Source organism: Armigeres subalbatus, chromosome 2 (genome assembly GCF_024139115.2).
Source record: "Armigeres subalbatus isolate Guangzhou_Male chromosome 2, GZ_Asu_2, whole genome shotgun sequence".
NCBI lineage: Eukaryota > Metazoa > Arthropoda > Insecta > Diptera > Culicidae > Armigeres > Armigeres subalbatus.
Genome location: NC_085140.1, coordinates 85,450,306 through 85,476,908, shown reverse-complemented (window position 1 = coordinate 85,476,908; position 26,603 = coordinate 85,450,306). Strand labels below are relative to the sequence as shown.

General features: G+C 41.3%; 4 protein-coding genes across 10 annotated transcripts in view; 2 read left to right on the top strand and 2 right to left on the bottom strand.

The window, feature by feature from the left end:
* The window catches only part of LOC134209689 (uncharacterized), a 348,850-nt gene extending 336,596 nt beyond the window's left edge, over window positions 1-12,254 (top strand). For all 4 annotated transcript variants that reach the window (XM_062685700.1, XM_062685698.1, XM_062685699.1 and 1 more), the window contains one exon: window positions 10,940-12,254. In XM_062685700.1, the coding sequence (XP_062541684.1) occupies window positions 10,940-10,965 (26 nt within the window). In that variant the 3' untranslated portion in view covers window positions 10,966-12,254. The remainder of the gene's footprint in view (window positions 1-10,939) is intronic.
* A 1,148-nt stretch (window positions 12,255-13,402) lies between these two features.
* Window positions 13,403-15,306, bottom strand: LOC134214669 (nuclear migration protein nudC). Of its 3 annotated transcripts, XM_062693995.1 has the most exons (5): window positions 15,097-15,305; window positions 14,719-15,011; window positions 13,720-14,274; window positions 13,599-13,656; window positions 13,403-13,518 (listed from the first exon to the last, which is right to left on the bottom strand). In XM_062693995.1, exons 1-4 carry the CDS (start codon window positions 15,169-15,171, stop codon window positions 13,605-13,607), a joined length of 975 nt encoding a protein of 324 aa, XP_062549979.1. In that variant the 5' UTR covers window positions 15,172-15,305; the 3' UTR covers window positions 13,403-13,518; window positions 13,599-13,604. The 3 variants fall into 3 exon arrangements, with proteins under 3 accessions (XP_062549979.1, XP_062549980.1, XP_062549978.1); XM_062693996.1 differs by having other exon boundaries at window positions 13,403-13,656; window positions 13,720-14,271; window positions 15,097-15,306; XM_062693994.1 differs by having other exon boundaries at window positions 13,403-13,656.
* A 6,343-nt stretch (window positions 15,307-21,649) lies between these two features.
* LOC134214668 (dynein axonemal assembly factor 10) lies at window positions 21,650-23,002 on the bottom strand. Its single transcript, XM_062693992.1, has 2 exons — window positions 21,969-23,002; window positions 21,650-21,907 (listed from the first exon to the last, which is right to left on the bottom strand). The coding sequence occupies exons 1-2, from the start codon at window positions 22,871-22,873 to the stop codon at window positions 21,700-21,702; spliced, it is 1,113 nt and encodes a 370-aa protein (XP_062549976.1). The 5' UTR covers window positions 22,874-23,002; the 3' UTR covers window positions 21,650-21,699.
* Window positions 23,003-23,157: 155 nt separating this feature from the next.
* On the top strand, window positions 23,158-26,603 carry LOC134214667 (tetratricopeptide repeat protein 27). 2 transcript variants are annotated; one of them, XM_062693990.1, is made up of 4 exons: window positions 23,158-23,233; window positions 23,663-23,711; window positions 24,025-24,874; window positions 25,134-26,603. In XM_062693990.1, exons 2-4 carry the CDS (start codon window positions 23,663-23,665, stop codon window positions 26,581-26,583), a joined length of 2,349 nt encoding a protein of 782 aa, XP_062549974.1. In that variant the 5' UTR covers window positions 23,158-23,233; the 3' UTR covers window positions 26,584-26,603. The 2 variants fall into 2 exon arrangements, with proteins under 2 accessions (XP_062549974.1, XP_062549975.1); XM_062693991.1 differs by lacking the exons at window positions 23,158-23,233; window positions 23,663-23,711 and adding an exon at window positions 23,881-23,953.

Sequence of the window (26,603 nt, the reverse complement as noted above, 5' to 3'; positions counted from 1 at the left end):
GTTACTTGGGATAGCCTCTCTGAAGGTACCATCGTCGAAGTGGGCGACCTTCTACACCCGGGTTGTACGAGTAGCCCCCGGCTTTCACTCCTTGCCTCTCTGCTTATCCTGTACCGAATAGCCAAACGGTCACTGTGGATGTAACCGTCCTCGACCCTCCACTGCAAATTACCGACTAAACTTGGACTGCAGAATGTTATGTCTATTATCGATTCCACTCCGTTTCCCTGTAAGGTACTTCTTTAGCCTTCGTTGCACAGCACGACATCCAGCTTGGCTAAAGCTTCTACCAGCATTTGCCCTCTCCGATTTGTACAGCGACTTCCCCACTCTATCGCCCACGCATTGAAGTCTCCTTTATGGCCATCTTCGCCGCACCACCTACATAGTTTACTCCTGTCCGGCCCTTTGCAAGTCCACGACTTATGTCCCGCTTCGAGGTAGCTGAAGCACTTATCGACTACCGGTGTTTGGTAGAGGCTGACTGGACATACTGACCAACCAACTTTCAGCTTACTAACTTTGATTTGTTGGCGTCGGTGGCCGGTAACCTCACCGTGGCAATCTGCGTCCCTTGCGGTCCTCATCGCAGGTGGATTGAAGCCTTTGCCACCACCATTCCACCTTGGTTCTCGATGGCCGAGGTGATCTCCTCCGATGTCGTGACCTCATTCAGCTGCTTAAATTGGAGGATCATGCCGTCATGTAGAGCCCTCACTTCTACACTCTCGCCAAGGACCTCCTGGGCTAGTGCTCCATATGATGTACCACTCGCCTGTGAGCTCTTCCTTATGACAAGCATCATCTCGCCCGCTCTCGTCATCCTTATGCTGCGAATAAATTTCCCGAGGTCCACCAGTTTCTCGGCACTGCGCATCGCGCTCTTTCTGTTTTAATAAGCAGTGCTTTACCCTTCTCCTTCTCTCGACGGGTGGTTTTTTGCCACTTTCTTCTTCAATTTCTCCATTTCTCGATTTTTCCGATTTATCCAGGAACCGTCCAAGAACTTGCTTCCTTCTTACGCTGTTTTCCCTTGCTTGCAACTTTCGTGGGCCCGCTCTCCTGGTTTGTGCTCTCCCGACGCCTTTTTGTGTTCTGTGGATTGCGCTTAATGCCGCTCTGTCGCTAAGAGGAAAATTTAACGCCTCCTGTGCCATGGTTGTGGTACTATAAAAGGAGGAGGAAGCAGCCTGTGTGCTCTTCTCCGCTTTGCCACAGCCTTCTAGTCTAGCCGCAAGCATTTTCTGTTCCTGCTGTGCAACAAGAACCAAATTGCGAAGCTTAAGCAGGTTCAGCTTCAGGTCGAAGTCGATGATGTCATCTAGTTGCACCATAGCGACGGCCAAGCTCGGCAGGACGCCACTCGGCCCTATCTCCACCGTATTGTGCTGCTGCTTGCCGACTATTGGCGCACCGTTATCGCTCTCCACGACGACTACTTCGCTACTCGTCTCCTTCAGCTCCATATCTCTCGCACCCGATGCGTTGGGTGGAGATCTCTCCAAACCTCTTATTGCGAAGGGATTCACTTCCGTTTCTTTGTTTGTTGGTTTAGCTTTATTCATGACTGTTGGGTCCCCCTTAGGGCTGCCCTCGAACCTAGCTGGAATGGTTGCTTCCTTGATCCCATGGTTATCTTTTCTGATGCAGTGAGGCCATGCGGGAGTTGACACCTTGGTGTTCAGAGCCGGATCGGCGTAAGCCAGGAAGGAATCAACTGGTCCTACTCCCATCTGGTTGGTTAAACCAGACGGCTGGGTTGGGACGGCGTGGCCCAAGGCCTGCCACGGTTTTACAGGACGGAAGGCAGCTGTGGCATTAGCCCACCCGCCATTTCAAGACGGTAGCACCGGGCACTACTCAAGGAGTGGAATGACACAACTATCAGCCCTTTATTCATTGTATCTATCTCAATTTCTGCTCGTGTCCGTTGACGTTGCCGTTTTCGAATCTCCTGGGCTGGGCTAATGTGCTTTGAGCGGCGCACGGTCACTTTGGTAGGACCTGCTTGCGGATACATGCAGCTTTTTATAGAGGTTTAACACAGCCCTCTATCGAACCCCACCACATTCTAGGCATGCCTCCTAACTCGCAGTGATCGGGCCCTTGGAAAAAGTCCCTGCTGCCCGTGAGCGTGTGTGTTTTTTTTTCCAAGGGTTAACCTTTCAGAACGCGCGCCAACTTTTGTAGCACGTGCGCGTTGTATTTTGTACAACAGTGTTAAGTTGTGCGTTTATTAATATTATATCTTTTAATGCTAAGGAGATAGACGCTTACAATATTCAACAAAGTTGTTCAGGTCATCCAGGCCTTCAATCTGAAATACAGACTAGTTGGGAATTCATCCGTTTGGCGGCGCTAGCATATTTTTTTTTTTTTTTTTACAAGGGAGAATGCATTTACACACTAACCCAGTACACGTGCATTGTAGTTGCCAAACTACCACACGGAAGTGTACTGGAGTGTCGGACTCGACCATACCGGTAATACCGACTAAACTCCTTGGGCTCCACCATCGTTTCCCCAGGAACTACCTCGCAGTACTACTTCTGGGGACGGCAGTACTAAGCGTACTCACTCATTATCGCTCACACAGGCACTCGTCCCACGCGAGACTGACTTGGGTGCTCGCACACCATTCACTCCATTTGAGTCTTACTTGGATGCTCTCCCGGGCGCTCCGCTGCCATGCCTCGAGGTGTCAATAGCGGTAACTGCCTGGGCCTACAGATATTACGCTACGACACTCCTGCCTCGGCACGGGCAGATCAATCACACCACTGCCGAAGCAGACCACACGCTACCCTGCCGAAGCAGGGACACCCCATGCACCACATGTGCACAACTGTAGGTGTGTGGGTACAACCCACTGCTACTCTGCCGCCGAAGCAGCTTCTCCAAAGACCATTCGCTCCATGTGACCCTTTTCGGGTGCTCACTCTAACACTCCACTGCAATGCCTCGAGGTGTCGATGGGATACCTCGACTCCTACCTCAGCATGTGCAGTCCATACTCAGACTTCTGCTGCGCTTCGAGGTGACAATAGCGGCGGCGACACGCTATGACACTCCTGCCTCAGCACAACCAGATCACTCACACCTCTGCCGAAGCAGCTCACGCGCTACCCTACCGAAGTAGGTACACTCCACAACTCACTCTAACACTCCACTGCCATGCCTCGAGGTGTCGATAGCGGTATGTAGGGATTAATCAACGATACTACGCTACGACACTCTTACCTTAGCATGTGCAGTCCATACTCAAAATTCCGCTGCGCTTCGAGGTGACAATAGCGGTGACGCGCTATGACACTCCTGCCTCAGCACAAACAGATCACTCACTCCCTGCCGAAGCAGCTCACGCGCTACCCTACCGAAGTAGGGACACTCCACATGCCAATTGGCACTCCCTGGGCTTGTGCTTTTGAAGCGGCACACAGTCGCTTTGATAGAGTCCGCTTACGGGCACTTGTGGTTTTTTTGGGAGGGATTTTAGCAGAGCCCACTGCTAAATCCCACCACGCCCTAGGCAGTTCTCCCTGACTCGCAGACAGCTGGGGAGGGGTCGTCAAGCCCTTGGACATCATGCTGTCCCTGCTGTCCCTGCTGCCCCCTCGCTAGCATATGTGCGATGACTTAATGGTGTGGATATTTCAAAACCTACAGGAATTAGAAAGCTTTTGTTTTCTGCATAGTTGCATAGTGGTCAAAATCATCATAACGGAGGACAAATTAGTTTATAATTCAACCACTGTGCTGCGCTAGTGTAGAAAAAATAAAAAATTGAATGGATACAGTGACAGTCCCTTCCCGATTTTGGCAACACGACCGGATTTTAATGGTGCCAAAATGGGGATGTTGCCAAAAACGGGAAAAAAATTTCATATTAAATTTCATTTTTTTTTGGTTTGCATAATTGAAGCTAAATACTTAGAATATGTACTACAAAGTATGTGGAATGTATTTGAGTGATGCACGTGCATCATAATTGACATTTCTGCGATATTATTCATAACTCGAAGATTGTAGTTCAAACAAAATCGAAATAAACCCAAGAATGGTAATCAAACGATACTGTAACTAATTAGCCAATTTCATAATACAAATATGTATAATAATAAATAATATTTGAAATTAACTATAGCATCGGCCACGTCCTTACACAAATTTGTGGTGATGAAAATATCGTTTCTATTGTAGTCCATTGAAGTGCTGGCTTCAATCTGACATCTCATATAAATTTAAGTCCACCAAAAATGCTTTTTTATCTTAATTCTTTAAATGTGCTACAAATGTTGAATTCTTATATAATGGATTTTGATGGAGGCAAACTTTCTTGTGGTCGGTGCGATTAGTTCTGTGCACAATTTTCGCTGACATTATGGAAAAAATGAACGCAAGGCATAAGACGTTCCATTGATTTAGAAAATGGTAACGGAAATCTGCATTCTGCACATTAGTCAAGCGTATCCAATGTAGTGTGAGTATGGGTTAACTACACTCGACTCATTAAAACCAAATCCCTTTGCACTAGTCGCTCTCCTAGCAGGAGCAGCAGGAGGAATATGTCAGGCGGCAATGATTGATCCATGAGCACAATGTGCACCTCGAACTATGAGTGACAGTGTGGCCAATTGGAAGCTGAAAGACCATTTGCGGCATGCCACCTCTGACACTCGACTGCAATCAACCTACGGACAAACTGGTGCTCGCTGCAGGTCATCGCACTCGAGTTCTTCATGCACTACTTTCATTAATATAACTTTGAAAAAAAGGAAGAATCCTACATCAGGGAAGCAAAGCGGACTAGTCATTAACACGTTGAAGACGAAGTAGACTCAAGAGAGACAACGGCCATTCACCACGAGCTTGTATCAATGGCGATAAAAAAACAAGGTGGTTGAAGAATTCGTGTACTTGGGCTCACTTGACCTCCGATAACGATACCAACAGACAAATTCGGAGACAGGAAAGGAAAGTGGCAGGAAAGTGTACGTACTTTGGACTCCAAAAATTACTCAGATCGAATAGAGTTCGCCGTCGTACTCGCTCATTAAACCGGTGGCGGCAGTCCTCCTCCGAGATCTGGACAATGCTTGTGGAAGACCAACGCGCACTTGGAGTAAAAATGGTTCTCTACAACGATCCGACGGGCACAAGAAGGCGAGGTGTGCAGCGATCAAGGTGGATCGATCAGGTGGAAGACGATTTACATACCCTCCGTAGACTGCGTACAGCAGTGGACGGAGACGACTGATATGTACCGCAGAGGCCACTCCATTACATGTTGTGTTACCAAGTGATAGGAATAGGAGAAAAGTGAATAGGCTTCCATTGGAGAGCGTTGAAGATCATTAAAAGGTGAATCATCGAACGTCCAATTTCAAAGATCTTAGGAACCTCTTAACTTGCCCCGTGCAGAGCATCAAGATGGCTTAGATTAACCCGATTTTTTCTCATCATCTGATTTTTTTCAATGCCTGCTCGAGAACCTTCCCAGTCAACACAAAATCGTATATGATGCAACAAAAGATGCTAAAGTGGAGGCGATAAACGTACATGTTGTATGGGGAAGTATGTATAACGCCTCCATTTTAGCATCTTATATAACATCATATACGAACTTGTGTTGACTGGGTTACGGTTACATGTTACCAAACTCTAACCACAGAGAAACAGACGTCTGAATTGAACAAAATGCAATGAATATCATCGTCATCGGCTCGTTATGCAATTGACACATCAGGAAACTGGAAAAGCCAACAGTGTTCTGATATTTATCGCTAGACAAATTCGCGTCATTTTTAAACAATATGACTCTTTGAAATAAAATTGTTGCTTATTATCTATACGGGAATGCGGCAGAAAGACGGATAAAATGATAATGGCTGGTATCAGAAAAGAGGCGCATAATGAGCAAAACGACATGTTGGCTATGTAGCGCATTAAGAAAATTGAATGTGATAATCACTAGCAATTAAACCTACTGGGGCTTGCTTGCTTCTGGATCACTCATGCAGTATCGGTTGCATTGTGATGTAAATAGCGGGCATCGTTTAATAGGTGTTGTACTATGTACAACGGTGTGAGTCAGCTTGTCGACGACAAAATCATTAAGAATACCAAAAAATACGACATTCTACGGTGGGCTGGTTAGATTAGGGTAGTGTGAACAGGGACATGGAAAACGTGAATAAAAAGAGCAGATAAGTTTCAATAGAAATTGTTTGCAATGAGCGGTAATACGAGTGGTGGTTCATTATTTCAGTGAAAGTGCCCACTATTCGTACAGAGCCCATTATACGCATATAAACCTTAATAACATTCACTTTTGGTTTTGTTTATCTTATTACATATTAATAAAAAGGTTTTAGCTCTAAAAAGTAATAAAAAAATATTTTCGAGGTTGTTGCCAAAATCGGGAAGAAAATGTTGCCAAAATCGGGATGGGACTGTATCTTGAAATCTACATATAAGGTTCAGGAAGTTACCGTCTTCTACAAAATTATTCAGTTAGTAAGAACTGTTGAGATGGTGGAAAATTTATTTTTAAATTCGACCACCTGGCGGCGCTTGTGTATGAGGAATTACTTATGAGGTTAGATATCTTAAAATCTGGGAGGATTAGAAAGTTTATTTGTTTATTTGTTTATTTATAATTCATCTGACATTCAACAGTCTTAATGAATAACATGAATATTAGCTTAAATTAGGTTCTGTCGTTTTAATCGATTCACCAACTGGGATGTGGAAACTCCGAATGTTCAGTTAATCAGAATATAGGTTAGGTTGGTTATTTTCAAATCTGATTTTGAAAACTCCATCAGCTTGAATTCTTTGAATCCGCATCATTCAGAAAGTTGTCTTAACTTATAAATTTGTTTGAATATTCAAAGCAATCATCCTGAAGCGGTAAGACGCGCGGCTACAAAGCAAGACCATGCTGAGGGTGGCTGGGTTCGATTCTCGGTGCCGGTCTAGGCAATTTTCGGATTGGAAATTGTCTCGACTTCCCTGGGCATAAAAGTATCATCGTGCTAGCCTCATGATATACGAATGCAAAAATGGTAACCTGGCTTAGAAACCTCGCAGTTAATAACTGTGGAAGTGCTTAATGAACACTAAGCTGCGAGGCGGCTCTGTCCCAGTGTGGGGATGTAATGCCAATAAGAAGAAGAAGAAGATCCTGAAGCTATTTTGGAATTTATCCGTTCCTCAAGTGTAACTGGTGGGTTGATTGTGTTTGAAATACGTAAGATATTGGAAGTTGCAGTTTTGTATGAAGTTCTTCCAAAAAAAAATATTGCATTGAAAATTCGTAATGCTTTAAATTTTTTTTCGACGAGTTCAAATCAAAGATCATTTGACAAGATCATTCTCGAATCGTAAAAACGTGTCATCCAATGCTTACGTTTGCCAATCGACTTTGTAACGATGTAATGTTGGCAGAATCGATAGGCTAGTTTTGAAGATCGACAAATGCGACCGATGACTGGCATAGTTATACTGGTTTACCTTCCATAAAGTTCTACGTAAATACTTTGTATGCTAGACAATTTTAGGGTCGAGATCACCCTATACAAGGTGTCTGCTTAGCCGGAAGAAATCAGTTCAGTTTTCGTCTGCGATAAACTTTTTCCACAAAAGTTTTGTTGGAAACGTAAACAATATTGCCATGTAAAATCCCTGCCAAGCGGTAGAATTCCAAACAAATTTGTCTCCAAGTTTAGTATTTTTGTAAAAGACGGTATCTTCCTAAATCTCACTGATTGCAAGACATCTAACCTAATTCCTCATATACTAGCGCCGTCGAGAGCAGAAGATTTCCGAACTAAGCCGGCTGCCATATTGGCTTTTACCACTCGAGAGATTTTGATAAGAATGACAACATTCTAAATTCCACATACACCAGCATTGTCAAGCAGTTGAATACCCAATCAAAGCTGTCTCTATACTGGCTTTTACCTCTTATATTTACTTCTTATATACTAACTCCGGCAAAATAATTCCGCTCTATAATTGGCTTATATCATTCGTACAACTTTGTTGAAGATAACAACTTTTTAAAATCCACAGGTTGCGATTTATTTAGCTTGAAAAGTAATTCCTCATTTACTAGCGCCACCAAGCTTTACTTACTTATGGATCCTGTACACCTCCGATGGTGCAAAGGGCCGACTTGAAAGATCTCCATTCTGAGCGTTGCCCGGCTATCGCTTTAACCTGTTGCCAGGTTAGATTTCGGTCGACCTCTGGGTCTGCCTCTGCTGCGATGTCCCGCTGGGTTCCAGTCTAATGCTTGTTTACAGATTTCGTTTCCGCCCCTACGTAGAGTGTGGCCGACCCAGCCCCACTTCCGATCCCGTATTTCTGTCGCTATCGGCCTCTGGTGACAACGACGATGGAGCTCGTTGTTTGAGATCCAGTTGTGAGGCCACCAGGCCCGAATTATATACCGCAGGCATCTGTTAATGAACACCTGCAGCCGTTGAGTGTTCTCCACTGATACACACCATGTTTCGCTAGCGTATAACAGCACAGATTTCACGTTAGAGTTGAAAATTCGTATTTTGGTGCGTTCACTTATCTGCCTGTTTTTCCAGATATTTCCTAAACTCGCAAAGGCAGCCCTTGCTTTCTTGATCCGTGCGCCTATGTCGATCTTGGTACCGCCGTCTGACGTCATTTGGCTACCAAGATATTGGAAGCTTTCAACATTCTCCACTGGTTGCCCGGCTACTGTGAAACTGGAAGGAGTCACCGTGTTTACATCCAACGATTTGGTTTTGTTGACGTTGATGACTAAACCTGCCGAGGAAGAGCGCTCGGCAAGGTCGTTGAGCTTACTCTGCATATCAGAGCGCCGTTGCGCGAGGAGTGCAACCTCATCAGCCAATTCGAAGTCGTTTAGGTGCTCCATGGTTATAGGCTGCCATAACAGCCCGCGGTTTGGTTCACGGTCAATCTAATCTACCAGAATCTCATCGATTACGATGAGGAACAGTAACGGTGATAGAATACATCCTTGGCTTACACCCCCAGTCAACATTTTGATATGTATTGCAAATGATATAAGATACGATATACCTACAATGAATCATGTATATAATGCACAGAATCGCCATATACCTACTAAAGTGGAGGCCATATACGTACTGAACAATGACTTTCTTGAGTTTTTGTAAGCATTAATACGATCCAGTGAACTGTGAACATGAAAAAAAAGTATAAATATAACAAGCCCAGTCTCGATCATTCGACCTCTGGATCTAAAGGCCGATACCTTACCATCGGTGCTACTTAGCATCTCTTGAAAAGCAACACAATTTTGACAATTATAATGTAGATGAAAGTTTAGTATTGCCAAGTGCTTCGATATTATAAATTACGATACATACTATACTACATTTATACCACAGACAAACAGACATAACACATTGAACATTTACCCATCAAATTCATCGTCGTTCAAACACTAACGACATCTGTTGATTTCAGTTAGTTGGGCAAATCACGAACCAGGTGGCGGTAGTGAGCAAACGTCAAACTCGAGCAAAAACGATGCGCGCGCCACAAGTGATCGATTGGCCAACTAATGATTATTTGAATTGACCAGTAAATCAGGGAACGATGGAAATTTGACGAGTGTTATGTCTGTTTGTCTGTGTTTATACGATTTTGGTACTTCCGCAGACAGACGTTCAAGCTCGACTCATTAACTTGTGTAAAAAACATGGCCGCCTGATTGCCAAGTGGCAATAAGCGAAGAGATGGCGCCACATGTCTGCGGTAGAACTGTGGAAGGCGATAAGGCAAAACGTCAGTTTTCATGTAGCAATAAGTTGTGTAGGCGGCGCTAGCATGCTATGCAATTCCAACGTATTTAGATTTGAAAATTTACACAAGAAAATCGAATTCAAATGTATGAACATAAACGTCTGTCTGCGGTACTTCATTGTTGCATGTATAAAGATGAGTTTAATCGTACATGGAAAGTTTATATGATTTTCCCGATAATGTTCATGCATAACAGCGATTATGCAGCATTTCAAATGATTCTGCGCTCATAATAATGCTGTCCAATGAGCAGCTCGAAGTAGCTCGAAGTTGTTCCCGTCCTGCTCGTTCTTTTTTGTCAACAAATGGGCATGAGCTCATTGGACAGCACTAATGTACGATGTTGAAATGTCAACAACAGTCATGTTTTGTTTCGCCGTTTTTACCTTCGGGATATTTTATTTAGATTTTGATTGTTATTAATATTAGCGCATTAATATGAAGTGATAAGCAGCGGAATAGAATATCAGCGATTATTGGCTTTTAAGCACGGAGGAATGAAGTAAGCGAAAATAAATTATTTGTATCTGTAAGGTTCAGTGGGCTTCGATAAACACGCAGAAGGAAGAACTTATATACGTACAACGCCCATCAATATGCGATTTGCATAACAAAGCGCGTCTGTATAAACGACATTTGAGATCTAATCCGATTACACTGATATTGTTTATATTGATTTATAACTTTTTCGAATACAATCGTAAATATCTCATACTAAGGTATTATATACGATAGTAATCATATTTTGGCTTTCTTTATCAGTGCTAATATACGATTGTGATATTAAGTAGCATCATATGCGATGAAATTTCTCTTTTCAAATACGATCTGTGGTTGACTGTGCAGCTACGACCCGGGTAGGGTCTGACAGGACCCCATTGTGCAGCACTCTACACGAAAAGACCTCGAACTGTGCTTCGATGAGGCCGATGATTTTCTCAGGAATCCCCTTGCGTCTCAGGGCCCCCCTAATCTCTGTGCTTACGACGCAGCTAGTGGAGACTCATAAGCTGAATTGTATTTGTCGTTTTACAATTGAACACGGCCATTTTTTTTAAATTATTTTTCTCAACTAAACTTCACCATCTTGATTTCTTTTCAGTGCGTGCCAGGGAAATGCCCAGATAAAGCGAACAATACAAGGAAGAACTATGCCATCAAGCCTATCACCGAACCGGAACAACGAAAAACAAAACGCTAACATAAATAGAATATTAAGGAATCATTTCGGTTCCCAATGTAAAACCACAAACCGACATATGTGTAGCCATATTTGAATTTAAAATTAAGCAAGCAAAAATCAGTGAAGCATCCATTATGATTAAACTCGATACCATACCTAAAATTGTTCTAAGTTGTAAGCATTCCTAGCGGAATACAGAATTCCGAAAACACGTGAGCCTCAGTCATTATAAACATCAATTTAATAATAATCAATGCTGGAAAATTCTGCATAAAATTAATGATAATTATAATCCAGCTTAATTCCGCACAACCAACGAATAAACATTATAAAGCATCAAATAGTGTTCACGACGCGCGGAGAAAAGATTTCATTTACATTCAGAAGCCTATATTCCTACGATAATTAAAAGACGTAGGCACCTACAAATCACAGAACAAAATCTCTATAATCCAACTTTCAGTACATTCTAAAGTATTACATAATCATTGCCTCTAGAAAAAGCTTTATATACACACAACCAGCGGATATTAGATTTTCTTACAATTCTGTTAACTAATCTTCAAATCAGTATCAGAACTAGGGATATATGCGAAATTACTAGGTTGCTATAAAAAATGTAAGGTCTTATATGATACATGTATAAAAATCTAGCGATTTCGCATGTGCCCAATTCTTACGCAGAATTGTAAGAATATGTGACCAACGCTGGTTGCGTGTTTGCCTCTGATCGCATATAAGTCCCATGCAAATTTTCGTGTTTAGCTATATTTACTAAAATATCATGTTTGTGCATGAAAAGTTGAAAAAAAAATCAAGCTACGTGTCCCATATTGAAAACTATGTAAGCTCCTTTATGTCAAAATAATAAATAAACTGTTCCTAATAATTGTTTTAAATGTATATTTGGAATTCTCAAGTATCGTATCACTTCTAGAAGTACTGCGGATTGTTCAGAACTAACGTTTCATATGGGACTGATATGCGGTCAAAGGCATTATAAATGAATTGGTAGTTCAGAAACCCTGTTGGGTTCAGATGTTTTGTATCCAGAAGCCAACAATCTATCACTCCACAAACTCGAGTGCCTAAACCTATGGACTCAATGACTACACTGTCCCTTATTCTCCTCAAACAAAATACGCTACTTACATTATTATTCTCTGTGATATTTATTAACTTATTTAAATTATGAACACCATAAAATGAGTAGAATAAATAAAATGAATGAGAATTGTGTCATGAATTTATTAAATTGAAAGAAAACCTCAAAGTGTCAATACGTGTCATCTTCTTCTTCTTCATTGAAATTACAACCTCCACTGGGACACTGCCGCCTTGCTTATTCACCCTTGTTCTTGTTTATGGACGAACGACTTGTTTATGGACGAACCGAATGCAGTTCGTTCGAATTGTTTCCCCATTTGATTTTGCTGGCGTAAACGAGAATTCGCATCAGCTTTCGTTCGAAAGCGCGTTCGTAAGTAAACAAGCGAGGTTTCTACGCTAAATTACCATTTTCGCATTCGTATATCATGAGGCTAACACAATGATACTTTTATGCCCAGGGAAGTTGAGATAATTTCCAACCCAAAAATTTCCTAGACCGGACCGGGAATAGAACTCCGCCACCCTCAGAGTGGTCTCGCCAACTTTGTTATATATAAATATATATATGAGTCTCCAAACCTTCTGCAAAAAGATCGTTATCTGCGTTATCCTTGTACAACTTTTTTGTACGATAAAGGCAAAAAGGAAATAAGAAACTGCATTGTAATTGCCGCAGGGATTTTCAAGCAATTTCTGACAGGTGAAGCAATTTCTATAACTACAAATCAGGGAATCAATTTTTCTAGAATGCGCGTGCGAAACAAGCCACAAAAGAGAACCAACGACAAAGCTTTGTTTTTATCGAAGATAATAATGACAAAGATCCGAAAAAAAGTGTCAGTAACAAAAAAGAAGACAATCTTGTTGCTAAATTTTCATCCCGTTATTTTGCATTACTTCTAGAGCAAATTTCGGTTTAATACCATCATAGTTTCTGCTTATACGGAAATATTCGAGAATCGAACAATGATTACAAAATTAGCATCGTATTCTCGGAAATATCAGAGCATGCAAGCCAAATTATTCTTGTCATATTGTGTTCGGGTTCTGATAAAGGCTTGTCGCTAGGTGCGCTTGTCAGTAACAAACACTGTTGATGACAAAGAGTTATTGTTAGGCGTTCCTCGAATATTGATTCCCTGCTACAGATGCACCATCTGACTAGGTGATTCAGAATTACTTAGTTTATTGTCATCTAGGGTTTTTATACTTCTGCTTCTACTGCTCAAATACTTATGTCGAATGTTTCGGATACTGATGAACCACAAAGCATTATGTATTGAAGTCCATTCTGGATGTCTATGAATGAACAATGTATTCCTCAAATGAACCAAGAGTGAATAATTAATACCTTCGTAGGAAATTTGAAGCGTACATCACTTCCATTACTAAAAGTACGTAATATAAGATTAAAACTAAATTTTGAATTCATCGCTGAATCCGTTCGAAAATCCGACATCTAACTTACTTTATCTTAAGTGAATTTACATTTCGAAAAATCCATCTCCGGATGCTGCTCCATGAACCTGCAAAAAAATATATTTTCATAAATTTATCTCTACGAACAAACCATCAAACAGTTGGCTTACTTTTTCAGTACGTCTTGCTTCTTCTGTTCATCACTGGTCGGCAGTCCCATCTCCTTCTGCCGCTGGTCGTACATCATCTTCTCGACCATACCCCGCGTCTGGCCATCCAGGTCGGACAGTTTGGACGATTCTGGATTGATCTTTCGCGTATTGATCGGTGGATCAGTCAACACCAACTTTTCCCACCAATTCATTTGATTGATTTTGTCCAACGTAACAACAACGGTGTTCTTGTCAAGATGCCACAGAGATTCTTCCATTTTCACTCCCGCATGCAATTCACCATCGATAACGGGTGGGTGTCCCTTCAGACCAACCTTGAGCGATTTTCGTTGAATGTTGACAACAATGTCCTTGGCCTTGAGCGTAAACTTTACATCAAACGGTATTCGGAGCTCCAGTTCCTGAAGAGTCTGTGTCCAGGTGTATTTATCCAAATCACATCCATTTCCTTGGTTTGGTTTCAATTTTCCCTTGTCTTCTGGTTCCTCTTCATCGTCTTTCTTATCCTCTGTGGTAGAAGTGACTATGTTGTCCGGTTTGGAATCACTGCTTCTAGAGAAAAAAAATAATGTTAAAACAAAAATAAGGCATAAGATTCTAATGTCGTTTTCGTTTTTGAGGTGTAGCGACACCGTTTAGTGCAGCATTTTGCACGGCAAAAACGAACGTTTTGAGTGCAGTTGGGTTTGTTTGTTATGGATACCTGTTGGATACCATAAAAAGAAAACAATAACAACGGGAGAAACTTGACAACAAACTACACTACACGGCACACTCTGATTTTTCTGGTGCTACACTGCTTGTTTCAGTGCAAGAAAAATGCTACACTGGTGTAGCACGAAAATCAAAAACGAACATTTTTGGTGCAAAAGTGTAGCACGAGTGTAGCTACACCGCAAAAACGAAAACCGACATAATGGACACACAAGGCAGACGCTTTCGTTTTTGTTTCTATGGATACCATAAACTCCCAACATGACCCCGTACAAAACTCACTTTTCGGCAGCGATTTCCTGCTCCATTTTTGCCGCTTCTGCATCGGTGAGCTCCGTGATGGCAGCCGATTGTTGTTCCTGAAGGAGTCGCTCTTCTTCTTCTTTCTTTTTTCGAGCCTCAGCCCTCCTACGGTCGGTTGCTTCTTTTTCTTCACGTTTCTTGCGAGCCACTTCCTGAGCGATTTCAGCTTCCTTCCGGAAAATCTTCAGAACCAGTTTCTCCCACTCACCCTTGTCGCCTCCGACGAAAAAGTCCGTCTTCCTGTTCAGGAAACCGGCAATTGTTGCAAGGAGCTGAAATCAAAAATGCAATCATTCTTGTGTGATTCAGCGAGAACTTCAGAACAGGATTGAGGTTAGCTAATCGATAGGCACTTACATCTGGAACTCCACCCGGATGTTGCTCAGCCAAAGTGAACAGAGCTTGGTCGAATTTGCCATCGTCGGTAGACATGACTGATGAATATCACTTGAACTTGAAAAACTGTTTGTCCACTCAAACTGAGGTTCCGATCAGCAAGATTGTTAGGAAATTTCGAGATGTACCCGAGTTCGGCGCTTACAGGTCCGGTGCACTGAGCAAAACGTCACAAAAATCAATTCGAAAACAAATAACAAACTGTCAGAAGTAGGGATCCTATATTAAGAGATGTGCGAATACTTTTCCAGACGATTTAGCAACGCTGTTACTTTCGTAAACAAACGCTGCCAGCACTTGCCGCAGTGAAAAATGTTTAGGCTTGCACATGACTTTACATTCGAAGACACTTTGTGATTATTTTGTCTATCCTCTAGCAGTGCATTTTCGCTAAAATTAAAGAGCAATACTAATGGACGCGATAAAAGGCATCAACTAGACTACTTTTACTTACGAAAGCAAAACAAATTGTTTATTCGATAAAACTTTTCATAATATCTATTTCACCAAAATCGCAATACTTTTCGATCTGCAACAATAACGATGTTCATTTGGCTCAGATTTTGACAGTTCTCTATGCTCGATTGGCTCAAGATGGCCGCTTTCGCATATCTCTGAATTTAGGATCCCTAGTCAGAAGTATCGACTATTTGTTCTCAGCGGCACTTAGGTTCGTTCAAATATTACGTAATACAATATTGTGTTACGTAATATTTGAACGAACCTAAGTGCCGCTGAGAACAAATAGTCGATAAATAGGAAGTGCACAGCAAAAAAAAGTTTTTTATTGAATTGGGCCCTAAAACGATGAAAGTTAATCATCCTAAATGCGTCAGCTTTCCCGGATAAAACAGTACCATAGGCTCAATAGTGTAAACAGATGAATTACCATATGCTCTAAGGTATACAATAGGATATATTGTTTCTTGATGGTTGCACATATTGTATCAATACCATGGATCAGGGTTTCAACTTTTCGTTTCAATGAGACCAAAGCAAGCGTTTCTCGGGCCTAGGGAGAATCTTTTTTCGTTGTTTATTTTTAAGGACCATCTTTCACCCATCAATCTTTCTCTACAATCAGCCTTGGATGATAAACGAAAATCTTGCCTATTAGATGAAAATCCTTTTTCGTTTCATAACTTTTGTCCACTCACTCACTTTTCGCGAAAATGAATTATTGGCAGTGGCTGATTTTCTACTCGCCGCTTCCACTTCCAGGCGCTATCGTATATGCGAAAATAGCCAGCAAGAGTTAACCGCCAGAAATTTGTATGGCGAAAGACATCTAACGCTGGTTTTCTCAAAATTAGGAACTTTTCATGAAAAACTATTTGGTACCAGTTATGAGGGATGGTGTCCGCTACTACGCCTACCAAATATTTTTTCGATTAAAGTGCTTAATTTGGAGAAATCGAACCTTAGATGCCTTTCGCCATACTGATTTCAGAAAGTTAACTCCTAGTGTGCCGCTGTAAGCACGCTCAAAGCAGTCGATTCATTATCGCAGAACAATGAATCGCCTGCTTTAAGCGTAATTACAGCGGCACACTAGGAGTTAACTTTCTGAAATCAGTATGGCGAAAGGCATCTAAGGTTCGATTTCTCAAAATTAAGCACCTTCATCGAAAAAATATTTGGTAGGCGTAGTAGCGGACACCTTCCTACATAACCGCCCGGATAAAAATGTACTATTGGTTCAATAGTCTAAACAATTGAATTACCATACAATATACGGTATACAATAGGATACATTGTTTCTTGATGGTTGCACAGATTGTATCAACACTAAGGATATAAAATATCAACATATTTCTCTAATGTAACAATACTTGCAATTGTTTTTGAAACGTTTTCGTACATAAGATACATAATTGATAACTTTTGAAACGTTTCTTTACATTGCATATAAATTATATAACAATATTCGCCAGATACACATTTTTCCCCTTTAAATTGCATTGTTGAACAGTAAAGCTGTCACTACTGAGAAATCAAAAATCGTATTATTTTACTATACAAATACAATATAATCCATTGTATTTTGAACAGTTTTGTTCGGATATTTCAACAATGTATTAACCATACACTCTATTGTGTGATGAAAAAAATGTATGGAAAAATCTCAGATTTTGTATAGTTACGATACTTAACAACTCGTACATTCTATTGCGAAAACTTCATTCACATTTGAGTAAATGGTTCATAACAATGCATTCTAATGTATTTCTATGGTTTCATTTACAATATAATCTATCCAGCTTTCCACGCTCGGTAATGGCGGCTTATCGGTGTGTAAAAATCAATTGGTCACTGTACTGTTTGACACTAGCTGGAGGAAAGCCCACTGGCGTTCCTGGGTGAGGGGAAGGGAAAAAAGGCCTTTTCGGCACTGAGTTTTCCTCCAGCTAGTGTCAAACAGTACAGCGACCGATTGATTTTTGCACACCGACAAGCCGCCATTACCGAGCGTGGACAGCTGGATTGCCAATTTAATGTTATTAATAGTAGTGTTACAATAAATTGTATTGTTATTCTACTGTATTTTTTATTCGGGCGGTACCAAATAGTTTTTCATGAAAAGTTCCTAATTTTGAGAAAACCTGCGTTAGATGTCTTTCGCCATACAAATTTCTGGCGGTTAACTCATGCTGGCTATTTGCGCATATACGATAGCGCCTGGATGTGGATGCGGCGAGTAGAAAATCAGCCACTGCCAATAATTCATTACAAAATTGTATGGCCGCGCCGGGATTCGAACCCAGAATAGTAACAATAATAGCCGTAGGGATGCGCTTACTCTAGCTACATTACCACGCTATCTGTATGAAAGCATTAAGTTATTTGTTTTACATAAGCTACTACCATTTGCATTGAAGATGCCACGAAAAGACTCGAATATGAAAGAAAAAGAGCAAACCAACGTTTGGCGGCAATCGAAGTTGCGTTGCGTTGCGTTGTAACGGAGTATTTCGTAGATTGCATACTGATAGTTGTCATGTATATTCTTTACCTTTCTTACCCCAATTGCTTATGGATTTCCATTAGGGATTCAATGGAAATCCAATTGGGGGTCCAAAATGATAAAACATGAAAGCTTTCATTGCCGGCCACGCCCATCTTCTCCGTTACTAGGAAAGGGAAGGAAATGATGATATGACATCTACTTAACGAGAGGCCAGCGACTCACCGACGCCCTCATAGATGTCAAGGAATTGGATGGTGGGTAGGGTATGTGGTTTAGAAGTATCATTATAAGCAAATGATAGAAAATTTGTGGAAATACGTTGGGAGTGACTTTGCTAAGAAATTTATGTCACTCCATTATCCTTGCCGATGATTTTCCTCGGATGGGGCGAAGGTATTAGCCTTGCCCTGGCTAATAGCCTAGGTTTAAGCGCCTTTGCTCACTCTCTGAAACGAAAAAAGAGCAAAAAGAAATTAAATTCCCTTTCCCCCCTGATATGATAATGATTTTGATCAACAAATGAATTCTAAGTGGATGAATACATGATCAAACGGCTGCAAACAAGCCTCTATTGTCGTAGCAGAAGCAAACCCGCCTCATACTACAGGCAGAAGCACATGTTTGTGATTCAAACGCGATCGACTGTTGTTCAATTTCGATACACATAGATAGTTGGGTAGAGAGAAAAGATGTGAAATATTGCTAAAGTAGGATTCGATGCATACGGGGAATTGACTCATATGCCACCGTTATTAGCTGGTTACGGGACAGCTTTCTCGAAAGGACAGCTGTTGTATAATTTGTAATACGTCCGTGTTCTTAATGGAATAGTGCGGGTTCAAGTCCCACCGGCAGCCGAACTCTCCCTCGCACACCTCATAAAAAACACCCTCCAATGGCAAACCCAACTATGTGCATCAAAACCAACATCCCTTCCAAAAAAGAAAAAATCCGACCTCCCTTACAATTGATGACTTGTAAAAGCAAAAAAGTAAAAAATAAAAAATATATGTGCGTTGCGTTGCGTAAAGTAGTCCTGTATAAAATATCGTTTTCAAAACTTTTTAGGCCAATAGAGCATTTCAGACATGACATACGAATCAAGTATATAAATAGCATTTGAAATCGCGGGACACAACTCGGTATACATATAGAGGAATACAAAATATTTGGATGCATTTTATAGGAAAAGTATTTGGTAAAAAAAACCATTTACCAATCCATCAAACCATCGTTCCTTACTTACCAAAGACTAAAAATCCACCAGTTCTATGTAGAATAAGCACAAATCATCTACTAACCACAGCTTCTTTGGTAGTTGCGCTCATTTCCGTCGTGAATTTTCTACTTACATGAGCAGTCCTCAAAGTTGGAAACCTCGTCCGAGACGAATGAATACACTGATGTAGACGATTCAATCATCATATCATATCTGGAAAATTCTTGAAAGCCTCACTCGCTGCCACTGGTGGAAGTTTTCGAATCAACGTGCTAGGTAGTAATTTTCGGTATATTGGTAAGATGTTCCGCAAGCTGGATTGGTCCGTCGAGATCTGCTGTTGTCATTGATGCTGAGATGATTCATGGACGCGTCTTGCCGAAGACGAAGCAGAGGCTCTTTGAAGTGTAACCATCGCAGCACTTGTGATGATTCTTGCGAGAGCTGATCCTTAAGTCGCTGGTCTCCCTTCGGATGGTACTGGCAATTTCCAAAGTTGTTTCATTTCGATACTACGAACCATACATGGATTCCTTTTTTTTTCATTCTTCCAAATGATAAAAAGTTCGAGAAATTTTACTGCAGCAAAAGTTTAGACGTCAATCTTGCGCCAAGGTTTGCTTCGATCCCAACGTTTGGCGGCAATCGAAGTGAGCGAAAAATGGTTATCACTCTCCGGGCTGTTTTTCTTTCCCGAAAAGCGATTTCTCCCCGAAAATTTTCGTGAGGGAGCATCCTGTGCTCCTGAGATTGAGTGAGATCTATATAACACATCAACATACCCAAGTAACTTTAAGAGTACGTTTTTCGCTTAATCAGCTTCACTGAGCTGCTTAAGCGAAAAACGTACTCTTATTGGAACTTTTGGTTACTTGGGATGGCTCATTACTTTGACATGTTGAAATAAAGCATCAGTAATGCATCGCTGCATTTGTAATGCTGATTTATGGTGGTAAGCTCCAACGAGGATAATACGCCAATTAATCTCGGATTTTCACTTAAACACCAGATAAAGATTATCGCTTCGGTTCCCTTTGTTCTGCTGTCCGAAACATGTGTGGTACCTAACTGTCAAATCATGTGTATTTTTCCTTCATTGACATTTAGATCCCCTCCCCGCCAGCAAAAGATGTTCCGGACAGCGACGACAGCGACAATCTTTATCTGGTAACTAAAATATCTTTGGCCGATCAGTTCATTCAAAGTAAATTGACCTTTCCATTGACCTGAAAACGAGAAAGTGCTGTTTTTTTGGATTGGCCAAATTTTGAACGAACATCGGGTGAACTTTTTCGGTTTTTGTTTTCGATTTTAAAAATAGTTAGAGGTTTAAAAAAATATGAGTTCTTGCTCTTACCTACGCAATGCGGTCGGGTCAGAGCTTAAAGACCGACTGGAAAATAGCACATACAATCTCACTTGATCAGTACAATTGCTGATGTAGAAAGTGTGGAGCCACACAGACATTCTAAATTCTCACGCTCCTCTAATGAGAACGTGTACTATGCACATGTGGAAGTGTTGGATTAACAAAAGGGATTGTGAGTGATTCGAGTATGCGTCCAATTCGGGAATATCGAACTCATTCAGTAGCCGCTAAGTTGCGAAGGCCGACGGAGGTCCTTCGTAGTTTAGTTGGTTAAAGCACCAGTCTAGCATACTGAGGGTCGTATAGGTTCGAGTCCCATCGAAGGGAAAGTGGTTACCTCCAATATATTTTTTAAATAAAAAATCTTCCACACAATTTACATATTCACATCTGAGTTTTCAGAACATTGTAAATTAATGTCCAAGTCGGGTGGTTTAATACCCGGAAAATAGGCAATTAACTTTGATTGAACCCAATATTAATTTGGCTATATATTTCGAAGTAAAGGACAATTTACGAGTTTCCACAAAGAATCCAGGAATTCCGGAAGGAATCCTTATAAAAGTCCAAAGGCAATCTTTTTGGGATTTCGAAGAGATTCCTTCATTCCTTCTGGGAATCCGTAGGATTGCTCGATCATTAACAAGATATGGAGTTTACGATAGTAAAATTAACCCGAAATATTCGCGAATAATACGATGAATCACGAACATTTTTAGGTGCTTGTTTTTCTAACTAGTGGTTGTTTTCTCACTATGAACTGAAACGGGCGTTCTTTATTGCCATGTAGAAAGTTTATAAAATATCAAACCAAGCAGTATTTCATGGCGAGTATGTATTTAAAAACGGCTCTAAAGAGAAGATACATTTATCGTAGCTCAGTTCCAGATTAAAATATGATGGCCTGGATTGTAAGAAAAAAATTCACAAAAAATATACTGACGTAGAACTTTTCAAATAAAATTAGAAATACGGAACTCGTATATTTGTATTCCAATCGAAAATAACTTAGTGTAAATGTAAATTAGTTGAAACTAATACCCGAACAGTTTGATCAAATGCTCCACATACAGCCAATCCTTGCCTATCAGGACTCCAATCGAAGGCATGAACCGGTTGGGTGGAAATGGTCGTGGCGTTCAGCATTTCTAAAGAACCTACTACTCCTTGTTCTTCTCCGGTAGAGGTAGATTTTGTTCGTTTCTCCGGGTAGTGACTGAAAGCATCATAATTTTTGGTTGATCATGAGTTGACATGAACAATGTAATAGAACTTACTAAAGCCATAATCGGATATTACCAGCTCCCCCACAAGAAGCAAATATATCTCTGTTTTGTGGTGAATGTTTAACAGTCCAAACGGTGGACTTTGACCCACTTATCACTCCATTGCTTCCTAATGCCTGTCCCGCGTCTTTCTCTGTTAGCTGTGCGAATCCTTTTTCCGAGTGCTGGGTTCTCATATCAAACACATGTAATCCTCCTTCCAATGTGGTGACAACAAGTTTATTCATTTTAATGTCCTTGCGATCGAATTCAACTCCGCAAACACCGTTCTTTACGTTGCTGGTCCATCGCTCCTTCATGATGCGAAGGTCAATCAGTTTAACATCTCCATTGTCATATCCAGCTACTATTGATCGTTCAATGGAATTGTACGAATCACCAAACCCAACTGCCCAGCAGTCACGTTTTTCGGCCGGATTATCCCCGATGGCACTGATGTGCGCCACCGGGACATCTTTTTGTCTCGGATCCCAAACCTTTACCGATCCGTCTCTTCCCCCGGTGACAATTTCCGGTGCTCCACAGTTCACGGTCGTTCCGCCGATGGCATCGAGGGTGTTAATGATCCCGGCATGTGCCTCCCCTACTTCATACACCGGTTGTTCCAATCGTTCCAAATCATAAACCGCCAACTTACCCACAAAATCACCGGTAGCCAATTGCGGATCACGCAATGCTGAAGCTCCAAAGGAGCAACATTTGAACGATTTAGGCTTTTCAACCTCCTTCACCTTGTCCAATTCGCCACGGTTCAGCTCGTACATCTGCAGAATTCCGGTTCCTTTCGGTTTGGATCCAATCACCACAAATTTGGCCGAGCAGGGCATCCACTTCACGTCAAATATCGAATAGTCCAGGGACTTTTCGATGTGAGCTATCATCTGGACGGAATCCATTGTTGGAAGTGGTCTATCACCAGGAACAATCCGGAAGTTTTCGATTTGTAATTCGAACCACGATCACAAACTATTTGAAACATGAGAAGTTTTTCTCCATGCACTGCTGCTTCTGCAATCGTTTCCATGGTTGATAAACAAACCCAGGTGGCGGATTTTGTTTGATCAATAATGGCTCGATATTTATGACATTCGAAAATTTGCTAAATAGTGCCGCTGTGCACAAACCAAAATCAAAACAGCTGGTCCTCGTGAATCTTGCACAATTTGATTGTATCTAAATACACGTGCGCCGGTGTGATTGGAAACAAGAATAAAATATTTAAATTTTTTACTGAAGAATTTTAGAATAATCACGACTAGGGATCCTATATTAAGAGATGTGCGAATACTTTTCCAGACGATTTAGCAACGCTGTTACTTTCGTAAACAAACGCTGCCAGCACTTGCCGCAGTGAAAAATGTTTAGGCTTGCACATGACTTTACATTCGAAGACATTTTGTGATTATTTTGTCTATCATCTAGCAGTGCATTTTCGCTAAAATTAAAGAGCAATACTAATGGACGCGATAAAAGGCATCAACTAGACTACTTTTACTTACGAAAGCAAAACAAATTGTTTATTCGATAAAACTTTTCATAATATCTATTTCACCAAAATCGCAATACTTTTCGATCTGCAACAATAACGATGTTCATTTGGCTCAGATTTTGACAGTTCTCTATGCTCGATTGGCTCAAGATGGCCGCTTTCGCATATCTCTGAATTTAGGATCCCTAATCACGACATGGCTTGTGATAGTAATTCGGATTTGTTTAACTTTATAATTGATGAAGGTAAGGTTTCCGTTATATATTATCGCGAACAAAAGTGCGGTTACTTGATATACCTAAAGTTCCATCTTCGTGTTTCGATTTCTGCTAAATAAAATGTGTTGAAGACATCCATTCGATAGGTATTCAAGATTATGTTTATAGTACCTATCCCATGTACGAAATTCTCAATCCATAGATGACCAATTGGTAGAAGCAGAAAAGTTTCAATAATTAACTGAAACTGAACATTCCGATGGAACATTGTAATAATTGGATAGATTCAGCAAATAATTTAAAAGTTATTTACTTAAGTAACAGCAAATAATATTTTTAGATTGTCCAACGGATTTTGGATTGATGATTAAAGAAGCGGATTGGACAAGTTGCTTCCAACATGAGGTTTTCAAGCGATTCGTTATTGGTCAAATATCGTCCACCGAACGTCAGAAAATTCTCCACTCGTCCATAGCCGCCCTACTCGCATTTGTGCAAAACAATTTCCTTGGTCCTACATTGGTGCTAAACGATGCTATAAACGTCCCGGGTGAACTCAATTTCAGGCGTTTATTGACATTAGATGGAGAAGAGCTGAATCCCAACGTGGCAACCCCCGAACTGCTGTACGTTTGCAAACTTGCTTTCGAGCAACTTCTACCGACCGATGATGAATCGACATCGCACTTCGTTGAACGATTGTGGTATCTCCGATTTCTGGTAATCTATCAACGGTGTTTAGATGACCTCGTCCACAGTCTTTATTCGAGTTTTGATCAGAACGTTGGTCATCTCGCTAAAGCGATGGAAAATATGGACGATTATGAACTGAAAGTACAAACCCACATTGAAATCCTGCAAGGATACGTGCTTTTCAAACGTATTACCAAATCAGAACATTGGATAACTGCGCTTCAAAATGTTGCAGGCGTGGACATAACAATTGAAGGTGTCCTTGGAGTGCGTACAAAGTTTCAGCAGAACCCTATACCACAGTTAACGTTGAAGGCAAAAGGACTCGAGACGATTGATTTGGCTGATTCAAAGGTGACACATGGACATATCAGTTTGCCCACAATGCTAAAGCTGGATGACGATGTACGACTGGAGAAGATTAAGTTTACTAATGAGCAGGAAAATGTAGATGCTCAACTTCCCAGTTTAGTCCAAGAGATTGTTCTATCGAAAATGTATGTATTTATTTGTGCTGATAAATTGTTGCTTAACTTCTATACATTGTTGTGTCATATTATACGAATTGATTATTATTATATTAAGCAGGACTAAGCCTGCTGAAAAGCACAGATAGTTTGATATGTTTACCCCTTATTAGTTTAATAATTGTCATTTGTTTTTCTACTAATGTTACAACACTGCCTCACGTTTTACCGAACTATATCCTATAAATCTGTTTGTATAAGCACTCAATAAGTTTTCTTCATTTTACAGCTTATTCTTAAAATACTCGCAGCCAAAAGATAAACTAGCCGATGAGGAGCTTAAGCCGTACTTAACCGCATTATTGTACCAGGATTACGGACCGTGGTCCACTCGACTCGTTGCCCTATTTCTGAATATCCAAATGGAAGCAAGCCACAAGCGGACTGTCGATCGTTCACTAAAACAGTGCGAAGAGCTTGTGCATCTTCTAGATTCCAGCAGCGTTCCCGTTGTGCATCGTTTGTCGTACGCATTTTGCTCGTCCCTAATTCCACGCTGGCAAATCAAAGCCAAATTAGGCGACTTGATGGTCAGTCTGGGCATGATTAAGAGCGCCTTAGATTTGTACTTAGAGCTGCACCATTGGGAGGATGTTATTTCTTGCTACAACCATTTAGAGTTGAGGCACAAAGCTGCCGAGATCATCCAACAGGAAATCGATAAGAAGCCTACCGTTACTTTATACTGCTTACTAGGTGACGCAACCGATGATATCCAGTGCTACCAAAAAGCATGGGATCTTTCCGGAGAAAATAGCGCCAAAGCGCAGCGACACTGGGGCAATTACTACTTCGCCAGAAAACAGTACCAGGACGCCATTCCACATTTGAAGAAATCCATAGAAATTAACTGCCTCCAAGAAACCACTCTACTTCGGCTGGGCTACGCCGCACTTCAGCTCGAACAGTGGGAAGATGCCGCCAAAGCTTATCGACTTTACACTACCCTGGAATCGCATGGGTTCGAATCGTGGAACAACCTATCCATGGCTTACATCAAACTGGGTGACAAAAGGCGAGCTCACAAAGTCCTGCAGGAAGCCCTGAAATGCAACTTCAACAACTGGAAGGTTTGGGACAATTTTCTCGCAGTTAGCATCGATACGAAAAACTACGAAGACGCCTTGAATGCGTATGAGCGATTGATTGAACTGAAGGAGAAATTCTTCGACCAAGAAGTATTGGAAATCCTGACCAAAGTTATCTCGGAAGGAGCTCCCGACGCAAATGGCAATTCATCCAATCGTCTGACGAAGAAAATTTTAAAACTTCTAGGGCATGCATCAGCCAAAACGCCTAACAATGGGCTGCTTTTCGAGCTATCCTCCCAATTGGAAACGGAAGATCCGCTGAAGAAAGCGCAAAAATTGCAAAACGCCTACCGTGGCTATGTGCAGACCAATAGCCAATGGTCGAAAACGTCAGACAACTGTGGAAGAATTCTCAAGTTGTGCATTGCTCTTTGTGAAAGCAGTTTACAAGCATTCGTTGACGGCAAGGAGGACGCTGGAAAATTGCCTTCCGTTAAGTCTCAACTATCTTCCGCCCGTTTAACTGGGCAAGGATGCTTGAGGGCGGCTACCAGTGAGAATTGGGAACAAAATGCTCCCCTCGTTGAACAACTATCGGAAATTGTACAAAAGCTGACGACCGAGTTAACGAATGCTATGAATCAATAAATTAATTCATTATCTAATAA